This window comes from Amphiura filiformis, chromosome 3 (genome assembly GCF_039555335.1).
Source record: "Amphiura filiformis chromosome 3, Afil_fr2py, whole genome shotgun sequence".
Classification (NCBI taxonomy): domain Eukaryota; kingdom Metazoa; phylum Echinodermata; class Ophiuroidea; order Amphilepidida; family Amphiuridae; genus Amphiura; species Amphiura filiformis.
In genome coordinates this window covers 43248710-43276353 of record NC_092630.1, presented here as the reverse complement: position 1 = coordinate 43276353, position 27644 = coordinate 43248710, and the positions used below count along the sequence as shown (strand labels likewise).

At 35.1% G+C, this 27644-nt stretch overlaps 1 protein-coding gene across 5 annotated transcripts; it reads right to left on the bottom strand.

The window, feature by feature from the left end:
- Nucleotides 1-2112: 2112 nt before the first annotated feature.
- LOC140148567 (ciliary-associated calcium-binding coiled-coil protein 1-like) lies at nt 2113-20824 on the bottom strand. 5 transcript variants are annotated; one of them, XM_072170562.1, is made up of 11 exons: nt 20718-20824; nt 19388-19456; nt 18310-18345; nt 10775-10881; nt 9851-10020; nt 8080-8224; nt 7485-7557; nt 5926-5943; nt 4033-4234; nt 3259-3350; nt 2113-2574 (listed from the first exon to the last, which is right to left on the bottom strand). In XM_072170562.1, the coding sequence occupies exons 1-11, from the start codon at nt 20787-20789 to the stop codon at nt 2491-2493; spliced, it is 1068 nt and encodes a 355-aa protein (XP_072026663.1). In that variant the 5' UTR covers nt 20790-20824; the 3' UTR covers nt 2113-2490. The 5 variants fall into 5 exon arrangements, with proteins under 5 accessions (XP_072026663.1, XP_072026664.1, XP_072026666.1 ...); XM_072170563.1 differs by lacking the exon at nt 5926-5943; XM_072170565.1 differs by lacking the exon at nt 18310-18345.
- Between the last annotated feature and the right edge of the window lie 6820 nt (nt 20825-27644).

Below are 27644 nucleotides of genomic sequence, written 5' to 3'. Positions count from 1 at the left end.
ACAATATCTTTTTTATTACCATATTTATGTCAATTTGAATTGCCTAATTATTAATGATTGTCTATCACAGTTGTGGAATTGAACTATTGCTGAAGCGTAATTAGTATCATTTATTGGGACTGTTTTTTGGGTGAGTGGGAAAGACAAGCAGTCAGATTAAGGTTTTTCAGCATTTTGTGATCAAACTTGATTAAAATTTGCCCGCAAAATTTGACCTAATTATGCAGAACTTGCTTATTTATGATCTGAGGAGCAAAACTTTACAAACAAATATTGACAAATCTTGAAATCAAAATTTCATATTCTACAGACCTACAAAATGCAAAATGAATTTTAGAAGATCCAAACCTCTTTGCAATAGGGGGAGGTGGCCTGTGTCATGACTTGGCCGGAGCCTCTCGGGTTGAATTCAACTGTGACATGCGATACAACAACATCCGTTTCATGGGCCAATGAACTTTTACCGCCAGAAAAGCAGTAATAGAGGCCTTGCATGTGACGTATCATTCCGTAAATATGGCGGACTACTCAAATGCATTCAACAAAAGCATGATTGCAATCATGCACTACGATCAAATAGGTTGATGACAACATTTGATTGAATAGACTGCACTCCGCCATAACTACGGTGAAGGACACCGGCTCAAATCCTTTGTTTGGAGCCAATCGATAATTTCATGCAGGGCCTCTATAAGGCTGATGATGTGTTCAGAATTCAACATGAAAATTCCCACACTTGCAAATAGTAAGTCAAGTTGATTAGAATATAAAGACTGTACAAAAAGTAACGCAGCTGTTATAAATACACCTATAGTTTCAGAACTAATAATTGTTTTCATATTTCAACATACAAAGGATGACTTATTTACACACATTTTGATAACCCATTTGTCCAATGTCGTTCAATATTAACAACACAGTAGTGCTTTAAAAGAAAAAATACCTTAGTTGCTCCAGTTTACAGCAATCAATGGTCACTACGCAAGCATTGTGGCACGTAAAACCCACCATTATCTTTGTGCTGACTTCAAATCAATACAAATAGCTACAACTTTTAAACTCACAGTTTTTCTCTAAAAACACTGATGTGTTGTTAATATTGAACGCAATTGGAGGAATGTGGTATCAACATGCGTATATATAAATGATCTTTCTTTCTAGGTTAAAATATTGTGAAAGTAGTACTACAATGCTGGACAAAATTGGTTGGAATAAAAAATAGAATGTGCACCTTGTAATGGCCACATTTTTGTTATTTTTAGAGTGATGAAATGGCGCTTCCTTTAGTGTCAAGTCTAAATATTACTCTCATCCCCAATACCTCCCCCTGCCCCACCAATCAACGTTGAGTGCTACTGAGCGCACATGAACAAAATGTAAGGATTCAACACTGATCGGGGGAACGGGCTCATTTGCAATACCGTACGTCCATACTAATTTCATTTCAACCCTTTGTCCAAGGTTGTAGTTCTGAAGCTAGAGCAATATCTGTAACAGCCGTGTTACTTTTTGTGCAGTCTTAAATTCAAATATTAATATCATATACTACCTGGATGAATGATAATCTTCACAAACATACTCTTTGGAATATTATATTAAAGATATCAACATTTATTTGACATATAGATACAATTCAGAATGGAAAATAAGTCAATGTATTGTATATTATGTACATTTTATATACACTATATGGTACAATTTGTTCTGACAACAGATGTATTTTATATTGGTCTTTGTAAGGTAGTTACACTTCAAATGTGTAATAGTAAAACCGACATTTGACCACAATTTCCTATAGCATTATACATGCAATACATAAATAACAAGCTCTCTGATTTCCTGGGCCTGAAGCCTTACAGTTCACAAAAGGCTTGTATGACGAAATGAATCTTGTTAATACAATTGACAACTCAAAATGCCTTGCTTCTCTAGACATCATCAACCAAGTCCAACATACATGGTAGTTTCTTGCAACCATTATTATGTTTTTATCCTAAACAGTTGTCTGAAAAGTTGAATAGCTGTGTGTTAGGGGACTAAAAAAACACCTGTTTTATGGGCCTGACTGACACAGATTTTGCATTTTTGAAAAAAACAACAAATTTTTTCAACAATTTTGCTAAAATCATGTAAAATCAGTCATTTTTTGGCCAAACTTGATCAATTTTGGCTGAATATTTTAGGGAAAAAAATCAGGCTATTTTCAAAATATTTGCACAAAAAAATCATAGATTTTTCAAACTTCCAGTGATCCTGCCAGTGATATTTTAGGTTCCAGAGAAAAAAAAAGTATATACTTGAAAAGTCTGTCTGCCTGTAAAACAGGTTTTTCTTTCATCGCCTTAGTCAGCCTTATCTCGATATCATGATATGGTTTCAGAGATTCACTCAATGGTCTTGGTTCACACACAGACTAATCAGTGTTCATCACATGAGAAATGTCAACACCAACTGATGGTTTACAATTGAGTTCAAACCATCATATTGTCGCTATGTATCTGCTATTCTGTGTATTTTGTTTATCCTTGAGATGATTTCTGATTCTCTTTCTTTTAATTTCCGTTGCACATCAGTCTGAAAAGTACAAAATGAATAAGAATTTTAGTTTTGAATGATATTTGCTTGAGTTTCAACAGATATACAAAAAATAATCATGGTAAAGAATAGACTAACATTTGTACTTCTGTAGAGTGTAGCTTGAGAAATGGTACTTTTTTCACAGGTGTAATATTTAGCTATAATTATTTGATGGGCTCTATATGAAAACAATTGGCACCCACCAGTTTTCCATGTTAATTAAAAAGACCTGCTTCTTTCAGTACAATTGGATAAAATTGAATATGACCGGCATGTTTATGGTTTATTACATTAAGGTACAGATCATGTCAAGGAGTGTGAATCTAATGTTGCCTTGGATGTGGCAGTCTTGCCCATAGGATGTTAGCCAGCCACCTGTCCACCTGTCATTTTGGACCTACAGTTTGCTCCTGGGACAGGCAAAATTAATGGCTGTGACATATGCTAAATTATAAAAATAATGCTTTAATATTTAAGTTCTATGAACTAAAACAAGACCAGACAAACAAATCAAGGTTATAGCTATTGTTATTTAAACTGACTGAACCCCCAGCAGGGACAGAGGTCTGGTTTTTGTTTTCAGGGTCAAGTTTTCCCGGGCAAGTTTTGGGCAGGCTAAAACTCCCACTTGACCATAATGGGAACACATGGGTACCAATTTAGTAAAAGTATTACACAGACCTGTAATCCTGCAAAGAGTTCCTTGGAAACTTGACTAAAAACAGTCTTCACATCTTCAGCTGTAACTTCTGCCAATAGATCTACTGGATCACCTGTATATGAAGATAAGAACATCCTTGTTTGAGAATCAATAATATACATGTACACTGGGGTCCATTTCACTAAACTTTACAAAGCTTCGTAAGTCTCAAAATTGTTCGTAACTTACGACGAGTCGTAAGTTCTATTTCACTAAACTTACTTACGAACGCTACCCTTCGTAAGTAATAAGGTTTTATTACAGAGACCCTTCTTAAAGTTACATCTAGTATTGGGTATTTGTAACTTTGCGAATGGTTACTTGAGTTACGAAGGGTTTTAAAAAGTTTATTGAAATGGACCCTTGATATGAAAATGTGACTTATGCTTTATATCATGGCATAGCAGCAAAAAGATTTTCAGGAAGTGATTGAAATATAGGTTTACTGATTTTATTTCATGCAAATCTGGCCTATGTTTTACTTAATTCCTTTAACAAATTAAGTGTACAGCACACCATCCACCACATATTATTTTGCACAAGGTCCCATGCCTATGCTTGACGTTGCACGTGTACACGTGAGGACTAACGCTTAAAAAGGACTCTGCAAAACATTATACAGACCTACTTTCATATAGTGGCAGCAAGAAGGATCAATCCTGTTCCAACAGCTGTTGGTTGATGTCACTTGTTACCTTCTGTGAATACCCAAACAAGCAAAATGCCATAGTACTGACTAACTCTCAATTCCATACCTGATGCCTTCTCTTCATCTTCTGCCCGCGTCACTCCTTCACCTTCTGTTTCACCTTTCTTCTCCTCTTCATTACCATCCATATCTGGTGTAGGTGAGCTGGGAGGGGTTGCTAGGTGACGGAGGTATATGGCTTCCTCCAAACCTTCTTCCAATGGTGGTGGATGCGGTACATCTGCAGCAGGGAGTGTCTCTACTACAAGCTGTGTAGATCAAGGTATATTATAATGAATGTGATTAAGTTAAACATATTAACAATACTAATCTATGTCTCAAAGCTGACAAAGATATTTCAATCACACATGGAATGCAGGTTTTACTCCCCTGACTCAAATTTAGTCAAAATAAGCTTGAGATGTTCAAAAAACTTTCAACAAAACTGACCAATTTCTTAAAGGCAATTTCTTGCGCCACAAAACGAATGAGCGTGGCAGCTATGATGCATACTTCTTTACTTCAGCCTGACACAGATAAAGAAATAATGAAGTTAAATTAACCCAAAGTTGCTCTAACATATGGAGCTAGCATTCCAATAAATGATAGATCTATCCTGTATAATGGTGAATGGTTTTATCATGAAAATACTTATATACCTAACCACTTATTTTGCTAAAAAACAGTACAGGGACACTGGAACAGCACATGAATAATGCACTACCAGTACCATTGAAGATAAAGAAGAGCAAAATGAAAGAGTGCTTAAAATTCAAAAGAATCATTGGAAATAAATTGTGATAATGGTGAGGTGTATTTAAGCAGATGTGACACTTAAATCATGTACAGCACAAGTGAAGCTAAAAATAATCTAAAAGTCTACATTGCTGTCTATGTCTGAGGCTTGCACTGTGTTGGTCATTTCAATGTGGAGTTGCATGGTGACAATTATTTACTTCAGAGTGTATAGCTGAAGTTAAGGATAATTCTGGCTACATGCATGATTGAAAACTGCAAACTCTGAATGTCCTTGTCCCCTTATCTCGAGACAAAGCAAAATATTGTGTCAGCAAGCAGATATGTACAGTGGCATAGCTAGGGGTTGTGGCGCCCAGGAGGATGGATACAAAATTTGCACAAATATTTTTGATTTGGTTATTTGTTGCATTTTGGTCTTAAAATGGTCCTTCAAAAATTATTATTTATGTTGAAAATGCATGTGAAGAACATAAACATTTTGACTTTCACCGCTTGGAAGGGGAGCAGAATATTATTGTTCTCGGGGGCGCTGAATTGGTAGATTAGGGTCCTTGGCACCCCTCTAAATGGCACACAGGGTATGTGTCCTCCCTTGCTACTAGCTATGCCACTGGATATGCAAGAAGTGAATAAAAGGTACCAATGATTAATGCAATGGCAGGATTTTGCAGGCTTTTGACAATTTTACAAATGCAGTGGCTATATGTAATGACATGAAACTGCCTGTTATTCCTGTATAGATATTTTTACATGATGCAAATGCTATATGGTTGTCAGGCCTTGAATTTTAAGTTTTTGGGGCATCCATTTGCAAAGCCATTGGGCAAAGACACGAAAGGCCAACAAGAGATGAAGAATGCCGTGAAGTTGACAAAGATCTGAAGCACCAAGGCCAAAACTGAAAATAGGCACGTCACCTTAGTGGCCTCCCTGAAATTTGAGCCCTGATGGTTGCACTTGGTGATGTGATCATGTGCTATGGTCCCCATTGAGGTGCACGTGTTTTCCATTGTGTGTCGGTGCATATGTTTGGGCAATGGGCACAGGCACATGCGTATTGGTGGGTGTGGTGCAATTAGCGCTTTAACTTTAGCAGCATTTTTGTGCACAATAGATTACAAAGCATTTTACTTCTAATTATTGCAAACACCTCAGAAGAGCTAGTGCTTTCCCATGCAGACAATCTACATGATATACTCACATTGCATATATCAGAGTTCTTCATGAAGAACAAATAAAACAAAGTTTGAAATTAGTTTTCTTTAATAAAGACTAAGAGTTTCACAGCAGAGTCTTGTAGATACACTTAATTTTCTGATCTGAACAGGACGGTGTCTTGATATTTTGATTTCAAATCTCATGGTATGGTGACGGTATGGTGACGATATAGTTCATTTGCCATGTTGTCAGATTTATTTTTGGCAGCTCAGATTTCTGCACTTTTCTATTTGTGTACCTCCAGATAATGTATGTAAATAAATAAAAAAGTTCACAAAATTGAAACTGTATGATGGGATTTGAAAACAATTGATGCTCATCCAAATGTAAGGAAAGATATAACTGATCAACCTTTTAGATTTAGCAATTTTCTTAAATGTAAATCCAGTGATTGAGTGCAGATGATGGCTGTGAAAATGGAATACAGTGAATCAATGATCATGGCATTATTTCAAAACATGAACCAATGAAGGAACATACACTTTAATTTTGGATCTCTACATTTATGACTTGTGAATGTGTTGTGGAGCTAATTTAAGTAAATTGATAAGTTTTGATTATAACCTGCATATCAGGACCGAAGTGAACAGGCTGTAAATTAAGAAACAGAAAAGTGAATTATTGGTGCCATTCATCATTACAGTACTCATGTCATAGTTGTACATAGTTCTACCATAAGTCAATTCAAGGTAGTGTGCTCAGTGCTCACTTTTCCCTTTTGTCCATGGAAAGGATTATAACTGTGATTTTAAAAGAAAATATACACTTTATAATAGCTACATGTAGTGATAAGCAATTGGTTTTTAGTGATCACATAGAGTAATGATGTTATTTTATAGATACCAAACTACTAGTACTGATCAGTCACAGTAATCAAGCCCTCATTGATTTGACAGTGACTTGAATATAATTCAATCTAACCAGGCTAACATATTATTACGATGTATTTACAAGGTACACACATTTCGTGAAATGGGTGGTTCATTGTGGCTTCTTAAATTTAAGGGCTTGGTCAGCCACCTTTGCAAAGTAATTTTTTTGGAAACTTCATATATATCTTCAATAATAAAGGTCAAATATTTCATAATGGTTGGCTCCCATGCAGATACATACATGTTAAGTACATACCGGTATCATTAGATTTATATATTTAACTTCAAGGACTGTTAAATAGCTTTAAATGTCAAAAATATCAATTTTTAGTAATTTGACATAAAATTTATATTATATAGCAAATTAAAAAATAATCAAAATTATTTGATATCAGAAGAACATTCCTCAGTAATCAGAATGCAATTTGGTGTCTGATGTGTTCTTAGGTCCCACAAAAAATACTGTGCAAAAGTGGTTAACCGCACCCTTAAACACTGAGGAATGACATCCCAAAATTTGAATCATGATAGGGGATATTACAAAAGGACAAACTGTCACCTGATGCACACAAAAGGGATGTGTCAAAAACTTTGAATCTGACAAAATTTTAGAATGGAACTCTTCTTGAGTTTTTCAGATCTTTCAAGTAATGCTATGTCATACTCTTACCTCCACACCAACAATTTCTTCCTTTCTTTCATGATGAAACAGAAATTCATACATTTTATGATGCTGAAACAACCTGTGTGGCAAGAGAAATATGAACAATAAGTCCTAAATACAATCTTACACTACAGTAACTCATTGAGGTAATTCATGACACTGACATTAATTGGCATAAAAATAAGGACAATGGCAGAAAAATAAGGACAAATGAAAGTATATATCTTTTTCTCCTTTGTGTGAAGACGCACCTTGGAAGTGCTGTGTGGACTCAAAATAAATAAATGGTGGTTTTCACTACAGGGAAATTAAAACAATTCCTTAAATTCCTGTAAAACAAAGCCAGGTTACAGATTACAAAAAAGATCAATTTAAAGTTTTTCAAATTTGGGAGATTTACTTGACAAATAACCTCCAAAATAAATTATTTTTTCCATAAAACTTTAAATGCAGACTCAGCATTACAACTTAAAAAGCAAATGGTGAAAAAATGACCTGACTTAAAATATCCTGATGTGTCTTACCATTTTCAAATTTGAAGAAGAAAGAAAATAGTCAAAACTTAGCTATTGATATCAGACACAATCTGAAATTTACTTACGTCATTTGCAGAAAATCTGTGATTAGTTTTGCTTGTTTGATGTCAAAGAAATCCAGTCCTCCATTGACTTCATTATCTTCTGTACCTACTCCAGCTAACAATTTCTTGTATTCGGTAAGATTATCAGCTAGTGGCATCTTATGCTCTGTAAAAGAAGAGTTTTGAATAACTATAAAGCAATACAGCACACCTGTGCATAAACTGTTACAAAATGAGGTCTGGTAATATTCTAACTTTATAGAGGTAATACAATACTTACAGGGGTAATCCAAGCCCTAAAAATTAGTGGTTAGTGTAGTCAAATTTGTTATTTCATTTCAAAAATGCACGGAATGTCTCATAAAACCCTTTACATAATGCAGTCTAATTTAACTGTACAATCAATTTAGGATATTAAAGATGTTTTGAAAAAAATGTTGGATGATGTTGGGCCAGGGCCAAAAATGGTCATCACTCAACCTAAAATTTAGAAATTGTTACAGGAGTGAATTTATCCTCTGGTTTAATAGACCACTTACCAAAGATTATGAATCGGCAAAAAAAAAAAGGAAAATTTGCCCGTCAATTTTGGAATACAAGCAATAAAACACACACGTAGCGCCCTCTCGGTGTGGCGGGACGGAATTGTTAAATTTGATGTTACTGCATATTTAAAAAAGATAGTGATTTTTTTGTTTATGGTATTTTAAAGGTCTTCTGTATAGACAATTTCAGCACTAAAAAAAATGTCAGTGGACTTTGCAAAAATAAAGAAATAAATTAAAATATGTGTAAAATTCTGTCCCGCCACATTTTGAGGTGATTTTTTTACGTTCCGGAAGGGACGAAAAAAAAAATTTTAGTCAAAACTTTCCAAAATATCAACTATTATGGTAATAAACATTCCTGAGTACATAAAAATTGAATATCAATTTTGCTAGGCTCAAAACCATTTTAACTTCTTCTATTTCAGGCCTTTTGTGGTAGGATGCCAGCAATAATTCTATTTTCAGGGTCTTTGGTGTAAAACACGGCGCCGCCACATTTTGAGATGATTTTTTTAAGTTCAGGAATCTATGAAAAATTTCATTCTCAGTCAATATTTTGCAATAATTTTTCGTTGGAAGTGAAAGAAAAAACAATTTTGTCAGTTTTAAAGTGAATCAATTGCTTTTTTTCTTGATTTTGACATGGTGGACAAAATTCCGTCCCGCCACATTCCGTCCCGCCACATTGACATGATTTTTAAAAATTAATGTACGTACTATTAAGAAGGGGGTGAATTTTATAATTCCTCTCACAACAAAAGAAGGATAGTTGAAGTTAATACCAATGTTAGAAACAAATGTTTTATCCCAGTACTTTTGATAAAAATTCAACAAATGTACTGTGTTCACAAATACATGAAGTTTATCATTCCGTCCCGCCACATCAATGAATTTGTGTTACCGTGGCAACGTGTTGATTCTTAAGACTATTTGTCTTGTGTGTGAATGTAGTCTGTAACTTACTTGTTTATATTAAGAACATAAAGAATCCATAAAATAAACAGGCACAGAGCTACAATTTAAAAGGCCTATCAAAATTCCGTCCCACCACAAACGGGAATTTTGGCTCTGGCCCTGTTGCGTTCTGCAGTTTGATTACATAATACATATCATTAAAGTTGTGAAGAAAGGTTTTAAATTTCAGGCATCCATTATTTTCCAGGGGATAGTTGATTTTTTTGGAAAATGTTTCAAAGATGACACATGGGAAAATAATAATTTAAAAAATCTGCTTAATATCTTACCTTTTATATTTTCTAATAATGTGTGTAGTAATGTGAAGAACCCTGATAGCTGTTGTACATTAAAACCTTGTTCCTTTGCCCACCAAAACCCAGACACATAATAATCCAAGAGAGACGCTTGTGACAATTCTATATCTGGTCTGGGAAGCTCCATGATCTCTGCAAGTTTTCTAAATGTGATTACGAAGACAAGAGACAGTAAACATTATTTCAAAATGGGATTTCAAGGCCTGATGACAAAGTTTAAAAAAAAAAAAATTACCCAATTTAGTGCAGATTGTATCTTGGCCCTTTTAAAAATAAAAAGTACCGTAAACCAATATTATTATTATGTGGCTTCAGAACACACTACCTGATGTCCATGGCTTTAAATATGTTTGAGATATTTTAAAATGCTTTCTAATCAATCCCATATAGCAGCTATTAAAGTACGGTATCATGATGACTGTGCACAATAACATGCTCAGTAACAAACAGCCAAAACTTGCTCAGTTACAAAAATGAGAAGTTTTATGTTAATTCAGTTGTTCACAATGACTCCTTGATATACAAAGTTCTGCTATGACAAACCCATACATTTCCTTTTGACTCTTGATTCCAGCAAAATTGTTTTGAAATGATAAAAAGTGTGCAAACTAAAATGAAAATTGAGCTGAATTTAAATGACTTTTGCCCATCCGTTCCAATTATTGATTATTATGCATATATCGGTGTGAAACCCGATCCGATAATTGGTTCAACCTTGTGTAAAATAGAGGAGAAAATATAGCTCTATTTACAGAATCAGACCTCAGCTGTCAACTTGTCACACTATAGTATTAAAAAGGTCCCTGTAAAATAAATGATCGCATATATCTTTCTTTCTGATCAATTTAGAAAATATGCCATAAATGATCAATGTGCGATATTATCAGCATCACTTACATTTCCAGTTCTTCAACCGTCAAGTCTTGTAAAGCTTGTGTCTGGGTATTGGAGAGGACTTTCCAAGCAAGTGAGTTTTTCTTCTCAAGATTTCTGGCTTCTTCATCCTGATTTAACAAATACAAATTTAATGTTACTACATATAAGATTGACCCACCCAGGGTCGATTTAGAAAAAAAATGGTTACATGCGCCACTGCAGTTTTTCCTTGAATATGGGCTGAATATCACAAAATATTACATGCACAGGCAAAATTTTACATGCAAAGAAGTCAGAACCAGTGTTCGAAATAAGAGCTTATACTCTTGTACAAAAATCACTGGGGACAACCATATTGAGCTATGTACTTATCCCCTGGACAACCACTATATTTTACCTCCAAAAGTATTACACATTTTGGGGACAACCAAAATGTATTGAGGACAAGCAGAATTCATGCTTTAGTTATCCTCGGGATAACCTCCATATTTTCCTTATTTCGGACACTGGTCAGAACCAATATTACATAATAATGCATGAAGCCCTAAACAAGTCTGAGCCTTCATCAATGCAGTTGACACTAATTTGGAAGAAGAAAAAGAAGAAGAGAAGAAGTGATGCATCTATGGCATGTAAAATCCCTCTAAATCGAACCCTGGATTGACCATCTCCCTTAGTTCTCCCTCTCTCTCCTTCCTCAATTTTTTTAGCTTACTGAAATAAGATTGATTCCATCTCCCTTTCATGCCTTGTAAACACATTCTTATAAAAGTAACCATTTTGAAAAAAATTTTGCAGGCATTTATTTAAAAATAAAAAATGTCTTCAGGCAAATGAAAAAAAAAGAAAAAAAAAGAGAAGACACAGGCGATTTGTCGCGGCCTGTCAAGATGGTGAATTTGTCAAAAAACGTTATGTATTTTTCTGAGAAAATTCCCATATTTCTCACATTTTCTGCAGCCTTTCACTCATCTGATCATCTTTTCATGTGACGGAAGTGATGCTTATTTTATAAACATATCATATGTTTCTTGCTTAATTACGGTTATTTTAAAATCATATTCATAAGTTGTATTTCGAAACAAAAATTACCTAGAAAAATGGCCATTTTCACTTTTTTCCAAAAAGTTGTTTTGACCTTTACCCCATAATTTCCCTCATTTGTCGAAAGCCCTGCCCTCCTTACATTAAACTTTGGGCTTGACTCCAGCAAAGAAGTGTTTGGCAACTTTTTAACCGTGAATTGATGCAAAACTAAAACTTGATGCAATTGCAAAAGTAAAAATTTAGTCCCTATATATATAAAATTAGCGAGGGTGGTCTAAAAGTCAGGATCGCCGCTTACACGTATAAAAATGCGTAATTCATCTGGAAACCAGACAACTCGCCCCAAATACAACTCGCCCCAACGCTGGACAACTCGCCCCGCAGACAACTCGCCCCAACGGACAATTCGCCCCAGCAGTAAAAACTCAGTAACACACTGGCCCCACATACAAACTCGCACCAGTGATAAGTGTATGCAGAGAAATTGAGAGAATATCTTCTCTAGCATACGTAAGAAGGTTTTATCACTCGGCTAGGGATAGAACAATGGTAGGCCTATATCAACAACTACGATGAACATCGTTAGGCCTAATTGGCAAAATTTTGTGATAATTGCTTGAAATTTCGGTCAATATTTGACAACTTATACTTTGGCACGAACGGCAATTCGCACATCGGCATTCAGTAACATCAGTAGAATACACACACTCATCAACTCGAGTAGTAATTAATCGTGTGCTATCACGTATACTAACAAGTTGTCAAATTTGACCGAAATTTTCAGCAATAATCACAAAATATTGCCAATTATTATGTTCATATAGTTGTTCTATCCCTGTGTAGCAGTTTGATAAAACCTTCTTCTAAGACTAAGTTACGAATGCTAGAGAAGATATTCTCTGCGTACACTTATAATTGGGGCGAGTTATGCGTGGGACCAGTTTGTATCACGTGGGGCGAGTTGTCCGTTGGGGCGAGTTGTCCGTTGGGGCGAGTTGTATTTGGGGCGAGTTGTCTGGCATTCCTCCATCTCATGATCTCATGATCTATTGAAACTTATGGCTATGCAAGACTTCAAAATTCGGCAACTTTTGAAGTTCTCTGATAAGCTTAAGCATATTTGACAACATAACACAAAAGCACATTATTTTATTTATTACTTCCTAATTATTCCTTACACTAAGTGCTTTCCAGTCAACGTCTTTGTAAGCATCTGGTCCTTTTCCTGTTATTTGAACAGCTATTTGGGAAAGTTTTCCTTTTCCCCTCTTCGTCGCCATTTTTGTTGCTAAGCACTCAGACGCCTACCAATAGATGACGCCCTAACATTTTGTAGACCCCCAGACAGTACCAGACGGGCCATACACCTAGAAAAGTTATGAGCGGGTACTTGTGTACAGAAACTTTTTGTTTTATAGCCGGGGTTTGTAGTAATGATTTTATGGATTTTTGCTCTCTATGGAGTGAAGAGACAAGAGAGGTATTCCTAACTCGAGGCTGAATCCGCCCGAGAACTTAACAAACCGTTGATCAGGAAATCATAAATCAAGTTCGTGTATTGGGTCTACAAAAATCAAGTTTCCCCCTGAAATTTTGCGCGGAAATTGTTATTATATATAGGCCTACTATACTAATAGGGTAGCTGCAGGTAATATGGGACAGCAGGTAATATGGGACACCTGTTTTCATTTTAACAAAAAGTAGCTTAGAGAAGGTAAACACTTTAAGTTGATTTGTTAAGTGTTTAGAGACATCAATTGTGCTTCTAGAAATGCAGTTTTGGAGTCTGTGTATCAAACTCTTGGAAATCAATGCCAAAAGAGTGAAATTGCCCAAAAAATTATGTCGTTTTTTTGGCCTGATATAAAATCAATGACGTCACATTTTATGATTGTGTATCCAAAAACTCTGGTAGGGGCATTTGTCATTTTTTATGATCTTTAGGTGATGGGTTAAGCTTATCAGCAGGTAAAATTCCACTGACAAGTGGCACTTTCCTTTTATAAATGATTATTTTCTCTGATTTTCAACTGAATGGGTGCAGGTAATATGGGACACATAGGAAATTGTGTGCATTGTCAATGCGAAAAGCAAAACTATTTAGAAAATTGAATTTTCTTGTAGAAATTTGCATTTAACATTCAAAATCATGTAACAAAAATGTTTTTAGAACAAAAGAGTGATTTTCTGAACTTTTGATTTTCACCATAGAGATAACACAGTGTCCCATATTACCTGCACATGCAGGTAATATGGGACACTTTGACGATGACGTCATTTTGACGTCATAGCGTCCAAACAAACATAAAAACAAGGTAACATTGCCTGTTTTATTAATCTTAAAGGACAGGTTGTTCATCATAACAATATCTTCTTTAGTTTTTATGCAAATAAGCTAAACGTCCTTAATGGTCCCATATTCCCTGCAGGTACCCTATGCGGCATTTAGGCCTATAGTAGCAAAATAAGCCATCACCTTTTTATTAAAGAACTTCTAGCCTCCGGGTTTAGTAGGTGTATGAATGTAGGCCCCTATATAGTACCCTGGAAACAGGACGGTTCGCACCCTTTCAATTTCGGACCCGTGCACTTTCGCCCCCTTTTTAAACCGCGGGTAATGTGCTGCTGTTGATTGATGATGCACGATCGATCGCTTCAACTCCCGGTGGTACAGTGGGGTGTTGTATGTGTATAGTATTGGTTGACTTTTGAGTGTTGATTGTCTGTGTTTGCAGTACCGGTACTGGGTCCAGCGTGTACAAAAGCAAATAGTATGTTGATGAACTCTCCGGTTCGATTGAATTTAATAGGCCTATATTATTACGATATATTAAATGTGCTTCGACTAAAGATTGGTATTCATTATGTTTTTGATTTGTTATTTTGTTTTACTTAGGCCTATTTTATTTTATTTCATTTTTATTTTATTTTATTTTAAGCCTATTAATTATTTTTATTATATTATTATTATTATTATTATTATTATATTAATTATTATTATATTATTGTTATTAGAATTATGTTACCTTATTAGTACTTTATAATAGGCTATATAATTTAGTATTCAATTATTTATGGCCGACTTTCACCACCTTTCTTCACCGCGAGTATTAGCTGCCACTAGTACGCGAAAGCGCCGGGCGTGACATGGGTTCAATCAATGCAATGGTAGCCTACGGTGACTATGCAGTAGCACGCATATATTCGTCCCAGAACACACCCGTACCGGATCGATTGCTTGACAAGTCTCCGGGCCACGCGGCCGCGTGATTGTATAAAGTGTGACTCCTTCAACCCATTATGTAATGAATGACTTACGCGAAAGCGCCGGGTATGGTGTGGGTCCAATCAATGGTAGGGTACCGTAAACAGACACGCAAAAGTGCCATATGCCTCTTGACGTACGATCGTAAAATATTATTAATCAGGAAAGTTTTCTGTTCGTTTTAATGAGAAATGTAAATAATGAACCAAATGTTTTAACTTTTATGTCTTTTAATGAATGATGTATTTTGTCTGTGTTCTTAATTAATTTAATATATATTTCTACAAGTGTTACGTAAATTGTACAAAACAAAGAAATGTAAATACTTTTAATGAATTTTGATATATTTGATGTATGATTTTTTGATGTTTATGCATTTTTATGTTTTAAAAAAATTCTTACATATATGCTTATGTATAATTCTACAAATTGTTATGTATATTGTTTTTATGACACAGAGCCCCTGTAATAGCAGATTTATCTGAAAGGTAGCCCTGTATAAATATGGTTTTAATAAATAACATAAAGTAAATAAACAAATTTGTGGAAAAAATGCTATCCAATTCTGCATTGTAAATGATTGACATTTATGTGTTCATGATTCATTTTGTTTACTGGCCTGTCAATCACGGACTCATTATGACGATGCTTTATTAACACCACGGCACATCTTATATCTTAATCTGCTAAATATGCCGACAATTTTAAGGCGGGATGTTTGAACTCGAAGATGTCAATAATGTAATATAGCATCTATTTCGTTTTTATAGTGCCTTTTTTCTTCTTTTTTTTAATCAAGAAAGCTGCTTTGTCTTTTGAACCCTGTTTTGTTTTTGGATGTTGCTGCACATAATAAACAGGTTTAAACAATCAATTTATTTCTATCAATTAGATTTGTTCAGTTCATCTTAATTTCTTTGGATTTCGTTTTTTCTTTCCCTTTCTTTCTTTTTTCGTTTGCATGATCAGGCTATAGGGGTCCGACGCATAAATGACATCTATCTTAAAGGAGTATTTCGTGATCCTAGTCATCTTTTTATGACATTTTTTAGTAGACATGGTAGATATGCTTGAAAAAATCTTATTCCCAAAATTTCAGTTGATTCCGATTTTGCATTATGCGAGTTATGCATGACTAATGACTATGTGTATTACACTGCTCCATAGGCCACTGTTGTAATTTCGTTCTGGTACACCAGAACGTAATTCAAAATTGACGATATTTTTGCTAGACGAATTAAATCTGCAAGAATTATTTTTGGACATAAACATTATGTAGCCAGAGGTTTCCAGTGGTATAAAAATCTCAATTTTTTGGAGAAAAGTGAGGGGATAATAATAATAATAATAATAATAATAACTTTATTTATACACGGTAAAACATGTTCATTACAATATTGATCTTCCACATGTCCGTGTGGATATTAAAACATTACTAAAATATAAAAGTTTATTAAAAGATAATTATAATGCAAAAATGTACATAGACTAATACAATATTTCACTAAGAGAAAAAAATTTATAATAAATGAATATGATAAAAATAATCTGCATTCATCCTCATATCATTGTTATTCTTCTTCTTCTTATTATTATTATCATATTATTATCATTATATTATATTATTAAATAAACTTTGTTTATATTATTAACATTGTTATTATTATTATTATTATCATATTATTATTATTATCATCATATTATATTATTAAATTAACTTTGTTTATATGTTTTGTGTTACTCCTCCATTGGATGTTGTGTCATACTTTCATTGTTTTTAATTTTATCCATTGCTTGTTGACACTTGTATCCTTTTGGATCCATCCTTTGGTCGTCAGTTGGAACAAATTTTCACTGTTTTTATACATATTATAATTAATAATTAAATATAAATTTATTATTATTATTACTATTTATTATTATAACTATTTTTATCATTGAATTCTAATTATTTCATTATTTTGGGTAAGCCTGCTGCTAAAATATCTGGCATGTAATATATACTGAGAAAAAAAAATCGTTCCTCTATTTTGTTATAAAATATCCTTTCTTTCCTTCCTTCACGGGTTTATCATGACTTAATAAGTGCATGCCCGACGGCCCCAGCACTATAAACATACTACGCCGCACCGCCGGGAGTTCAAGCAATCGATCGTGCATCAATCAACAGCAGCACAATACCCGCGGTATAAAAAGGGGGCGAAAGTGCATGGGTGCGAAATAGAAAGGGGGCGATAGTGCACGGGTCCGAAATTGAAAGGGTGCGAACCGTCCAGCATTCAGTACCCTCAGGTTCTTCCTGAGCAGACGGCTAGTTAAAGAGTAGGATAATGACTCTCGTCATACGAAGAGATCAGGGGTTGAGTTTGTAACAATTTTTTATGATAATAATAATGCTTGTCATGACTTATAGCCCTAGCATTTGTCATGATTGTGTACGGTTGGGCGAGATCGCAGATCATCGAGACTTCCATGCCTTATTTATTTTTCAGTTCTTGTGAAATAATTATTCTTATGGACAAAGGATTGTAGACTCTATAAGCTCTAAACTTGGTTGTGGTAACTTTGACATTTCCTTTCATATTGAAAAAAATCCGTTGAAAATCCGTTTTTAGGATTATGGGCCGACAATTAATCTGCTAAAGTTTGCATGTAGGCCTAACCCAAACAAAAACACGTAAAGGCTTATATTACGTTATTAACACCTAGGCCCTAATTATATATTAAAACAAAATATGTTAACACTTTAACACTACCCATAAGTACCAGACTTGAGTCCTGTTTATCAGGGACAGTCTGTGTAGCTCAGTGGTAGAGCGCTCGCCCGACAAGCGAGAGGTCTGGGGTTCGTGTCCCCGCACAGGCAGGTATATATGTCCGGAGTTTTTACTCTGGTATATCTGCCTATGCATGTTATGTTTCCATTTGTAAATTCATGTTTAATTGTGCTAGTGTGCGATGCGTAATTCTTCTTTCCCCTGTACTTTAACACTACTTTTAACTGTTAACATGTCAAACTTTAACTTTTTAACCCCGGGCTTTTAACACTCATGTTATACTTCTACTGTTCTACACTAGTTTAACGTGTTCAAATTTCAACAATTCCTTCCGTTAAAATTTGCAAGTGACCATTCCCAAATGTTTTATGAATGTTATTAAAAAGTTTACCTTTAACCTGACATTTAAATTTCTGTAAAAAGTATAGATATTTGAAAAAAAAAAACCAGTCATAATATAGACGTACCTTTCGTCGTAGAAATTTTGGTGCTGGGACTTGCAACTAAAAGACAGCAAAACAAAGCGGTGGGAAGCACATGAAGCATGCACGGTAAAAGCAAAATATAAAAATAGCAAATATTAAATAATAAACGTAAATAAAGCTGGGGAAAGAACATGCAGGTGTAAGGCTACGGTGTAAAAACAATGTTTAGAAATCGGGCACAGATTGGTGCTCAGAAAATTAAATGGTTAGCATTCATGTTAAACATTTTAATGTTTAGATCCTAAACACACTTCATATTAATTATTATGTGTTTAGATGTCTAAACATTAAAAGTTTTTAAATGCTAAACATTTAATAAACACCAATCTGTCTCCGATTTCTAAACACTGTTTTTGCAGTGTAATTAACTTGAAAAATTGAACTCAAAATCCATTAATTGGCAAAATAAAGAATTTCGTAATAACAAGGCAAAGAGTCCAAAATTAAAAATAAACATGAATATAAAGCGACGAAATAAAACCCTGTTCTTCATTTCGGCGTTATTTTTAGCTGTAGGCCTATGAAATTAAAAACAGCTGGTTTTTTTTTTAAACCGAAGTAGATTGGTTTTGACTGAAATTTTACGAAAACAATTCTGACATTTTTCAAAATGTATATGCCAAAAATGTGTAAGCTTTCGGTGACTTTTTAGAGACTTGCAGAAAATAAAATCAAAACAAAATCAAAATCCCGATCACCATGACCACCGACACTATACAACAAATCCACTCGTCCGTAGAACAGTTTTTTCATCGCCTTTTAATTTTATAATAAAAGTGCTTGAAAACAATCAAAATAATAAGCCCGATTTATATAATAGTTATTATAAACAGACAATTAAGTGCACGATAAACTCGACGCACTACACACCGAGGAGTTGTTGAAACAGATTTGAACGAATTTTGGCCTATAGTATTGTCAAGATCTTTTATCGGTATACATATGGTGGTCGAATCTTTAGGTCTTAAATAGTATAGTTCGCGGGTTATTCGGCATCAAATCATCATCCAATAAGCATGATAAGATTTAAGAAGGTGATAAAACCAGAATGAACGCTTACCCTTTGTTGAGCTGTAGGAAGACTGGCAATGGATGATCTTCGACTACCTGGATTGGATGAGGCCGGACTCTATGAGAATAGAGATTAATTATTTTGATGACAAAAAGTATAAAAAGGTTTCAAACTAGTAGGCCCTACTAATCACTAAAATGACTATAATATATAGCCTAGATCATCTCACTGACAAAATGACGTCCTTTATAGAGACTTCGGAGATCTGACGAGGACTATACAGTAATTTCTATAAACTTGTCTGATTTCGCTTAAAATGGTTTATAAATTGTGAAAATATACACTCAAGGCAGTTTGGAGAGGAGCATGACCTAATAACGGTGTTTGCACTCAAATATTGAAACACTAAAGCTGACACACAAGAGGAATGGTACGGGTTCTATAAAGGAGATCACAAGGCTTAAGTTAATATAAGGGGTGTCATTTCCGCCCCATGTGCATGATCTTTCTTGGAAGGGGCGCGAAAACGTCCAAAACTTTGTTTTAATATATTAACTCAAGAACCCCATGGAAATGCTGATATTGGTTTCGTGACTCATTTCATATCAATGTATTAATATTAAAAAATATACCGCGGCTTTTGAAAAACATAAATGGCTTCTGTTGTCCCACTTCTTTTTAAACCACTTTCTTTTCAGAAATTAACAAAATATGACGGAAACTGAAAGCAATTAATTAAATTACGTTCGTTTTTGAGATAATTACAACTACCTATATAGGCCTACTTGGGCATAGAGAACTTTTTAAAGGGGAGACACAATTTGTAACTTAAATGTTTATCCAAATTGCTACTGCAATTATGTCTCATGCGCCCAAGAACGCACATTTCAACTACTAATAATTCTGCTCAGTGCCAGAAGTGGGTTAAGTGCAATAGCAAGCCATTTGCACAGTATTATTGTACTCATATACACATGGCAGCTACACAAAGCAGCTATTGCACTTACACATTTCTGGCACTGAGCAGTCGAATTGCAATTTGCCGATGAACGCATGAATTTTTCTGGCTATATACTTACTGTATGTATATACCAACTGAATCTACGAAGAAGTTAAAGGGGTCTTAATATATACAAAACCGTAGGCCTACTAATCATTCGTCATCATCATAAGACTCAATTAAATATTGGGTACATGCATAATATTATTCAGGCCGTTATAAACAAGCAATTTCTTCCATGACGAGAACACTGAAAATTCCCCTAATTTCACAATGGTGTAGCAAATTATCCGGCAACATTAACAATGTATCTAAAGTTATAAGTGCACATGCACCCACCCCCACCTTCAGATCAAAATAAAGAAAAACCCAACTTACCGCTGCTGCTGGTGATTTAGAAATATTAATAGATGAAGAACGTCTGCTTAACTGTGCTCGTCTGTCAGCCATTTGAGTTTGAAGTGATAAATCTGGTTCCTCCTCCAAAAGCTTTAATTTTAAACAACTTACTCACGTGTTGTTTTTCTTTCAAAATTTACGGATCAGGTATGAACCGGGAGAATAGAGTTTATAAGTCTTTTATAAGACAATAATTCTGCAATGATTCGTCGTAGCACAGTAGCAGGTGTTTTTATGCCTCCAACTATCCGAGTGATCAACACTGTTTCTTTTTTTCAACCCTGTAAGATGAACAATTAAACTCATTTGAAACGCCTTGGTTATGATTAAAGACAACGGAAATGTTGCCATAGAAAAGGCATCCTATCTAATTCAAAGACATTTGATAAAGCTAGAAGACCGAGGACTGGGATTCTTTTGTGTAGTATTTCTGATACTAAAGATGCAAAAACGCTGCCAGGGATGTATTTGTATAGCTATTTGTATAAAGAGATAGAGAAAACTGTTCAAATGCTACCGTAGTTTGATCAATGTTAATCAGAACCACCACACACGGATATTCGATAAAGACGAGTGATAATGAGGTGATATTTTTTAAAAAACGTGCGCGACTTTTCATTAATTTATAATCATTTTGATATGCATGAAAATTACTTACATTATTTTAGAATTATTCAATATTAAAGACCCATTAGTGATCTCAGCGCAAGCATGGCAAGTGTAAAAAAATTAAAATAGTTTATAAATTGCTTAAAAGTGAAGGATAAGTCATTCAAATTGTCCTTTGGTATTTTTGAAATGACAAATTTGGCAAAAAACGAAGAAAACAGCCACAGTACTGACAAAGTTGAAGCCCCATTCAAATGCATAGCTAATATCTAAATTACAGATTCGTATGTCTTATTTTGTCTTAAATACACAGCTTTTGGCTGAACCACTCGCAGGCTATGTTAGCACATCTATGACAATGACAAAGGTACCAAAATCTGAATTTTGATGATTTTTACGATCGTCCGAATGAGCAAATCACTGAATGGGCCTTTAAAAGGCGATCGAAAGGAAGGGAAACTGATGACATAAGTTCATAAGCGTTAAAACCACATCAAACTCAGAGCAAAATGCTGACTATACATATAGAAGTATGAAAGTTGTTGCTATAGGCCTATTGGTTACGGTTCGCTATCTCTAAGGTTCGCTATCTCTAAGGTTCGCTATCTCTAAGGTTCGTTATCACTAATTACGAAAAAGGTCCGCTATCTCTAAGGTTCGTTATCACTAATTTCGATTAGGGTTCGCTATACCTAAGGTTCGTTATCACTAATTTTAAATAAGGTCTTTTTCTGTTATAATTGTAGGCCTATAAAATAATTGTGTTAAACATAAAGTACCGGGTGACAAAAACGAAATCGGCGACTTGTTTATCCACTATTGTCTATGCAGGGGGAGGTGTCTGAGGAAGTTGGAAATTGGAAAATTTTCCAAAATTAAGGAAATTAATTCCAATTGAAGCCATTTGATGCATCATAATTTATTCACCCTATTTTACTTGATCAAACCAGAGAATATCTTCTCTGATCCAGTGGCGTAGCTGCCTGGCGGGTGGTGGGGGCGGTGGGGGGGGGCAGGTGGGGCAATTGCCCCCCCCTGACAAAATTGCCTATTTGGGCCCCCGCCCCTCAGACCCTGCGCCCCTAGCGCTATTTGGGCCCCGCCCCACACCGGAAGGTCGAAGAGCGTCGTGTGGGGGGAGAGAAGAGATGGCGGAGAGCGCGGGGGAGATAGGGAGAGGAGGGGAAAAGAGATGGGGAATCCATACGATATGCAATACCATACGATTATTGTCAATAAGCCTGGCAAAAACAGTGGGCTGTGTACTGCCCTCTACGATAATCTATGCTAATTTTTTTATTTGATTTGATTTGTTCGGGTTTTTGACAACCCTGGATAACCCAAGAAAGCCTCTATTGAAGCTTATTTCCATTGGGTTCCATTTGAACACCGGGACGGGTTGGGAACAGTCAGGGGTTAACACCCTACTCTTTTCGAAACTGGCTGCGAAATACATATACAGGTATGGCTCTCTGCACACGGGACTGACGGCTTAACGTCCCCTCCGAAGGACGGAGTACTTTCATGATTCATTTACCAATTCTAAATGAACCATGGGGAGAGTGGAAGTCTGAATTTAATCTACAGAAGTTGCCAATTAATTTCAGACTGTTTTCCCTAAATCTACGTGCTAAATAGGGGGTCGCGTTTTAGGACATTAGTCGAGTTACCTCCAACTTTATAATAATATTGTTGATATCATAAATCAGAACAAAATTCCGCATATCTGAAAATGACACCACATTTTTAGGTTTAGGCCTACTTTTTAAGAAAATTAGCGACAGATTTTCCCGTATTTAGACCCTACATCTGACTGCTAACCACGTTTTGAACTCGTATGTTCATGCGCACATAATCGTAAACATTGCTCAAATTTTCGCATTTTATTTTCAAATTTATAGAGATCACATTCACAAGAGCTGTAAAACACGATTTTATGCAAAGTTGGGACTATAGGCGTGATAAACTTTTGCCGGAAACTGCTTCACAATCATTAATTTTTGGGTTATTTTCTTTTATATATACTTTAGACACGCTGGCGAATTCAACGCATTATAGTTGCTGATTTGCAATTTTCATGAAGATATCAATAGATGTTAGGAATAAAAGTCGTTTGAACATCTTTTACAAGTACTATCATCAAAAATTGAAACACAAACAGGCCTATCCCACCCATCCAGCATCGGATTTAACCCAATAAGCAAATGTGATGATTGACTATTTGAAATTAAATTTTTAATATAAATTCAACTTTGATTATTAGTAATAATTTGGAACACACTAAACATTGGTATAGATAGAGCAAACTAGAAACCTATATGAATTATTTAAAAAAACCTTAATTTTTATGCAATTTAATCAAAATTGAAGGCCAAAACTTGAGTTTAAATTACAAAAAAAATAGTTAAAACAGCTAACAATAACATTGAAAAGTCTCTTTGTAATTTAAACACCAATAAACATTGTTTTCTATATTTTTAAACCCTTCTTTACTCATATTAAAAGGTTTCTAGCTTCTTCCAAAATCGGAGCTGTTATTAAATTGGAAATGAATGTAGGCCTATTCCCGGCAAACGCACGTACAGCGAAAAACTTGGTGGCGTCCATGCACGCGCTTGTGGATGTCCTCATTTTTTCACGTGCATTTTAAATAGATAAAGACACGAAAACGCATGGAAATGCTCCTTAAATGTACATACCACCCAAAAAAAAACTTTCCACAGACTTTAGGTGCTAAATAGGGGTCGTCGCATTTTTAGGCCATACGTCGAGTTACTTCCATCTTTAAATATATCATTGATATCATCAAAATTAGAACAGGGGGTCCTTTATGCAATTTATATCTTCCAAACAACATGTGATGGAAAGGAAAACAAGGATTGTTTCCCAACAAAAGGGGTCACTTTGGGGTCAGTGTCATTTGGAACATCCTACCATAAAGCAGTTACATCAATAACACATCAGGCTTCAGATCGGCAGTTTTACCAGCCATCCGAAGACCGCAGCCTCCTGCTTCCATCAACAGGTGGTAACTCCCACATCAAGTTTATAGTAGCAGGCCATGAAAATATGCATGACAAAATTCTCTATCTATTGACTACTTTATCTTGTAATTTAGTTTTAGTGTGTTTAAGAAACGGCTTTTTTTTTAAGAGTTCGTGTACTTTATGTGTATATTTTCACCCGTATAAACTATTCAACTCGAGGGCGCCTTTCCGCTTTATTTAAAATAACTTTTAAGTCAGAGATAGTGGGCTAATTTAAATTAGAAAGAGCGAACTTTATTGAAAATTAGAGATGTATAGTGGGCTTTATATAAAATTAGGAATAGCGGGCGCTATTTAAAATTAGAGATAGCGGACCTTATTTGAAATTAGAGATAGCGGACCTTGTTTGAAATTAGAGATAGCGGACCTTATTTAAAATTAGAGATAGCGGACCTTATTTGAAATTAGAGATAGCGGACCTTTTTTAAAATTAGAGATAGCGGACCTTTTTTAACATTAGAGATAGCGGACCTTTTTTAAAATTAGAGATAGCGGACCTTATTTAAAATTAGTGATAACGAACCTTAGGTATAGCGAACTCTAATCGAAATTAGTGATAACGAACCTTAGAGATAGCGAACCTTAATTAATTAGTGATAGCGAACCTTATTTAAAATTAGTGATAGCGAACCTTAGGTATAGCGAACCTTTATTTGAATTAGTGATAACGAACCTTAGAGATAGCGAACCTTCAATAAATTAGTGATAGCGGACCTTATTCAAAATTAGTGATAGCGAACCTTATTTTAAATTAGTGATAGCGAACCTTATTTAAAATTAGTGATATCGAACCTTAGAACTAGCGAACCTTATTTTAAATTAGTGATATCGAACCTTAGAAGTAGCGGACCTTTTTTTAGGTATAGCGAACCTTTTTCTCTATTAGAGATAGCGGGATTTTGTCTCCATAGACTTTACACGTTAGTGATAGCGAACCTTAGAGATAGCGAACCTTAGAGATAGCGGGATGTCACCATACTAAGCTGATGTGTCATGACTTCACTTGTGATTGAGGTAAAATGAGGCGACTGACTCAAATGATATTCAGCTGACTTGATCCATTGACTTTGTACAGTGACGACTTGACTTGAGCTAAAAAATATGCCAAATATGACTTGACTCGAGAAAAGGTTTGACTTGTTACAACCATGGGTTCAACACTGTGAAATAACATACACTAGATCCGTTCGTGTTAGTATTTTATTTTTAAATTCATATTTTTGATGAAAAAATTTGCTTTGTCAGTCTGACTGCCAAAAAATATAGGCCTATCAGTGAAGTGAAATATTGGATACGGTACAAGCTTTTTAAACAGACAAACGGAATCGGAAGTCAATGCGTTCATAAATCTGACATTTTGAGTAGATGCGATTCATTACGTCTTGGTACTTACGCCGGACCGCATTCAAAGTCACGTCATAGGTGAGAGATTGAATCGCAACCTCTTTGTCTTAATTTAAAAATTATACACACACACCTATATATACTGATTAGTTATACTACAAAATTGTTATGTACAGCATTAGCAACAAGAAAAATATTACTTGCCTGTAAAATTCAGTCGCTTCTTACTGGCGTTTTAACAGCTGCACCTTTACGATTATACATCAGTCCAAAATAATTCAAGTCAACTAACTCATGTACTCACTCTTCAACCAATCGAAATCAGAATGACATATCAGACACACTTGAAAGTGGATCTATTAAGAGTGTCTAAATATAATTCATAATAAGGTATTGACTTAACGTTACTATTTCCATTGATTTAGTGGCATATTCTTTTCTGTTGTTGGCAAGCTCTTCCTTAGCTGTATATTTGGCCGATGTTCAGTTAAGCAACCAACAAAGGCATCTTTGAAAAACAGGTGTGAAGTCCGATGTTTAACCAATCGATGTTCTGTAAGGAGTTGCCAACAATTGTGCATGGCCATCGTGGGTGATTTTTTGCTATGGTCTGTCTGGCTGATCCCCCACCCCTCGATTTTCATAAATCCGCCCTCCTCCCCGTGCCAACATCTGATGCTAGGGGACCCAAGTGGAGCAATATTTGCATAATTATTATAAGTTTCGTAAGACAACGGATAAGCTTTTACTAAAGACAACGGATAATTTCTTGCGCCGTACTGAACAATGCTGAATCATCTTTTTTTTTAATCAGCCATGTTTTGCATTTTTGTTTCTTAATTTTTTTCCTTCATGTTCCTGATAATCTCTGCTATACAAGTCCCGTTTTAAATTTTGGTCAGCTTCGTCATTTTAGCATTTCTTTGTCCTAAGACTAAGAGTGCGGTCAATAGCCCGATGCGTACTGAATCATCATCTACGTTGCGTACTGAATCATCATCTAAAACGCGTGCTAGGCAATGTATTTTGGAACATTATGAGTTTCATGTTTTTGCTTTGCTTGCTATCTTCTAAAGATAGCATTTAGGGCATACGAAGAAAATAATTAATACCTCCAGCGGAATCTGTTAAAAAATCATTTCGTATACAAGCCTATATATTTTTTTTTTGGTATTTTTTGTTCATGTTTAATGATTTTTTTTAAATTTCGACTATCTACTGAAGATAACTATTATCAGATTATGGCGGGTTTAAGACAACGGATAATTTCTTGCGCCATACTGAATCATCATTTTTTTAATTGAATATCATTCATGTTTTGCATTTTTGTTTCTCAATTGTTTTGCTTCATGTTCCTGATAATCTCTGCTAATAGCCTACGCGTATAAGTGCCGTTTTAAATTTTGGTCAGCTTCGTAATTTTGGCATTTCTTCGTAGCTTTGCATTCGGCCTATATTGGCATGGAAAGGTTTCTATACAAAAACAATTATCTTATAAACCATCATGCGTACAGTTTCCACCTCGATACACCTGAGCACACATTTTCGTCCAAGAGCTCTCAAGCAAGAAGTGAATTGTCTCCGCACAGTCTTTGATTACACTGTTGCGTGATAGCAATGTAAGAGCTATGGAGCTTCTAGCTGAAAAATTTGCCTTTTTGCTTGGTTTCTGTCGAATCCTCAAGTGTTCCCTTCATCCAATCAGAATTTTTTATATCAAACAAACGCTAACACTTCCCCCAAAAAACAATTTTCGTCACTAGGTCATCAGATAACGCAATTCAATGTCATAGCAAGGCGAATGTGAAAAATCTGTTGAAAACTACCTATCCAAGCACATTTTTTGACAGAAATGTAGGTTTTAAAGTCAAAACCTCAAGTGTTCCTTACAATATTTTTCAAATTT

What these genes read in the sequence shown, in the direction of transcription:
- LOC140148567 (XM_072170562.1), bottom strand. Translation starts at nt 20,789, where the DNA reads ATGGCTGACAGACGAGCACAGTTAAGCAGACGTTCTTCATCTATTAAT. An exon ending in CTAAATCACCAGCAGCAGCG is followed by an intron (nt 19,457 to 20,717) that starts GTAAGTTGGGTT and finishes CTATTCTCATAG; the next exon opens with AGTCCGGCCTCATCCAATCC. An exon ending in TTCCTACAGCTCAACAAAGG is followed by an intron (nt 18,346 to 19,387) that starts GTAAGCGTTCAT and finishes GCTGTCTTTTAG; the next exon opens with TTGCAAGTCCCAGCACCAAA.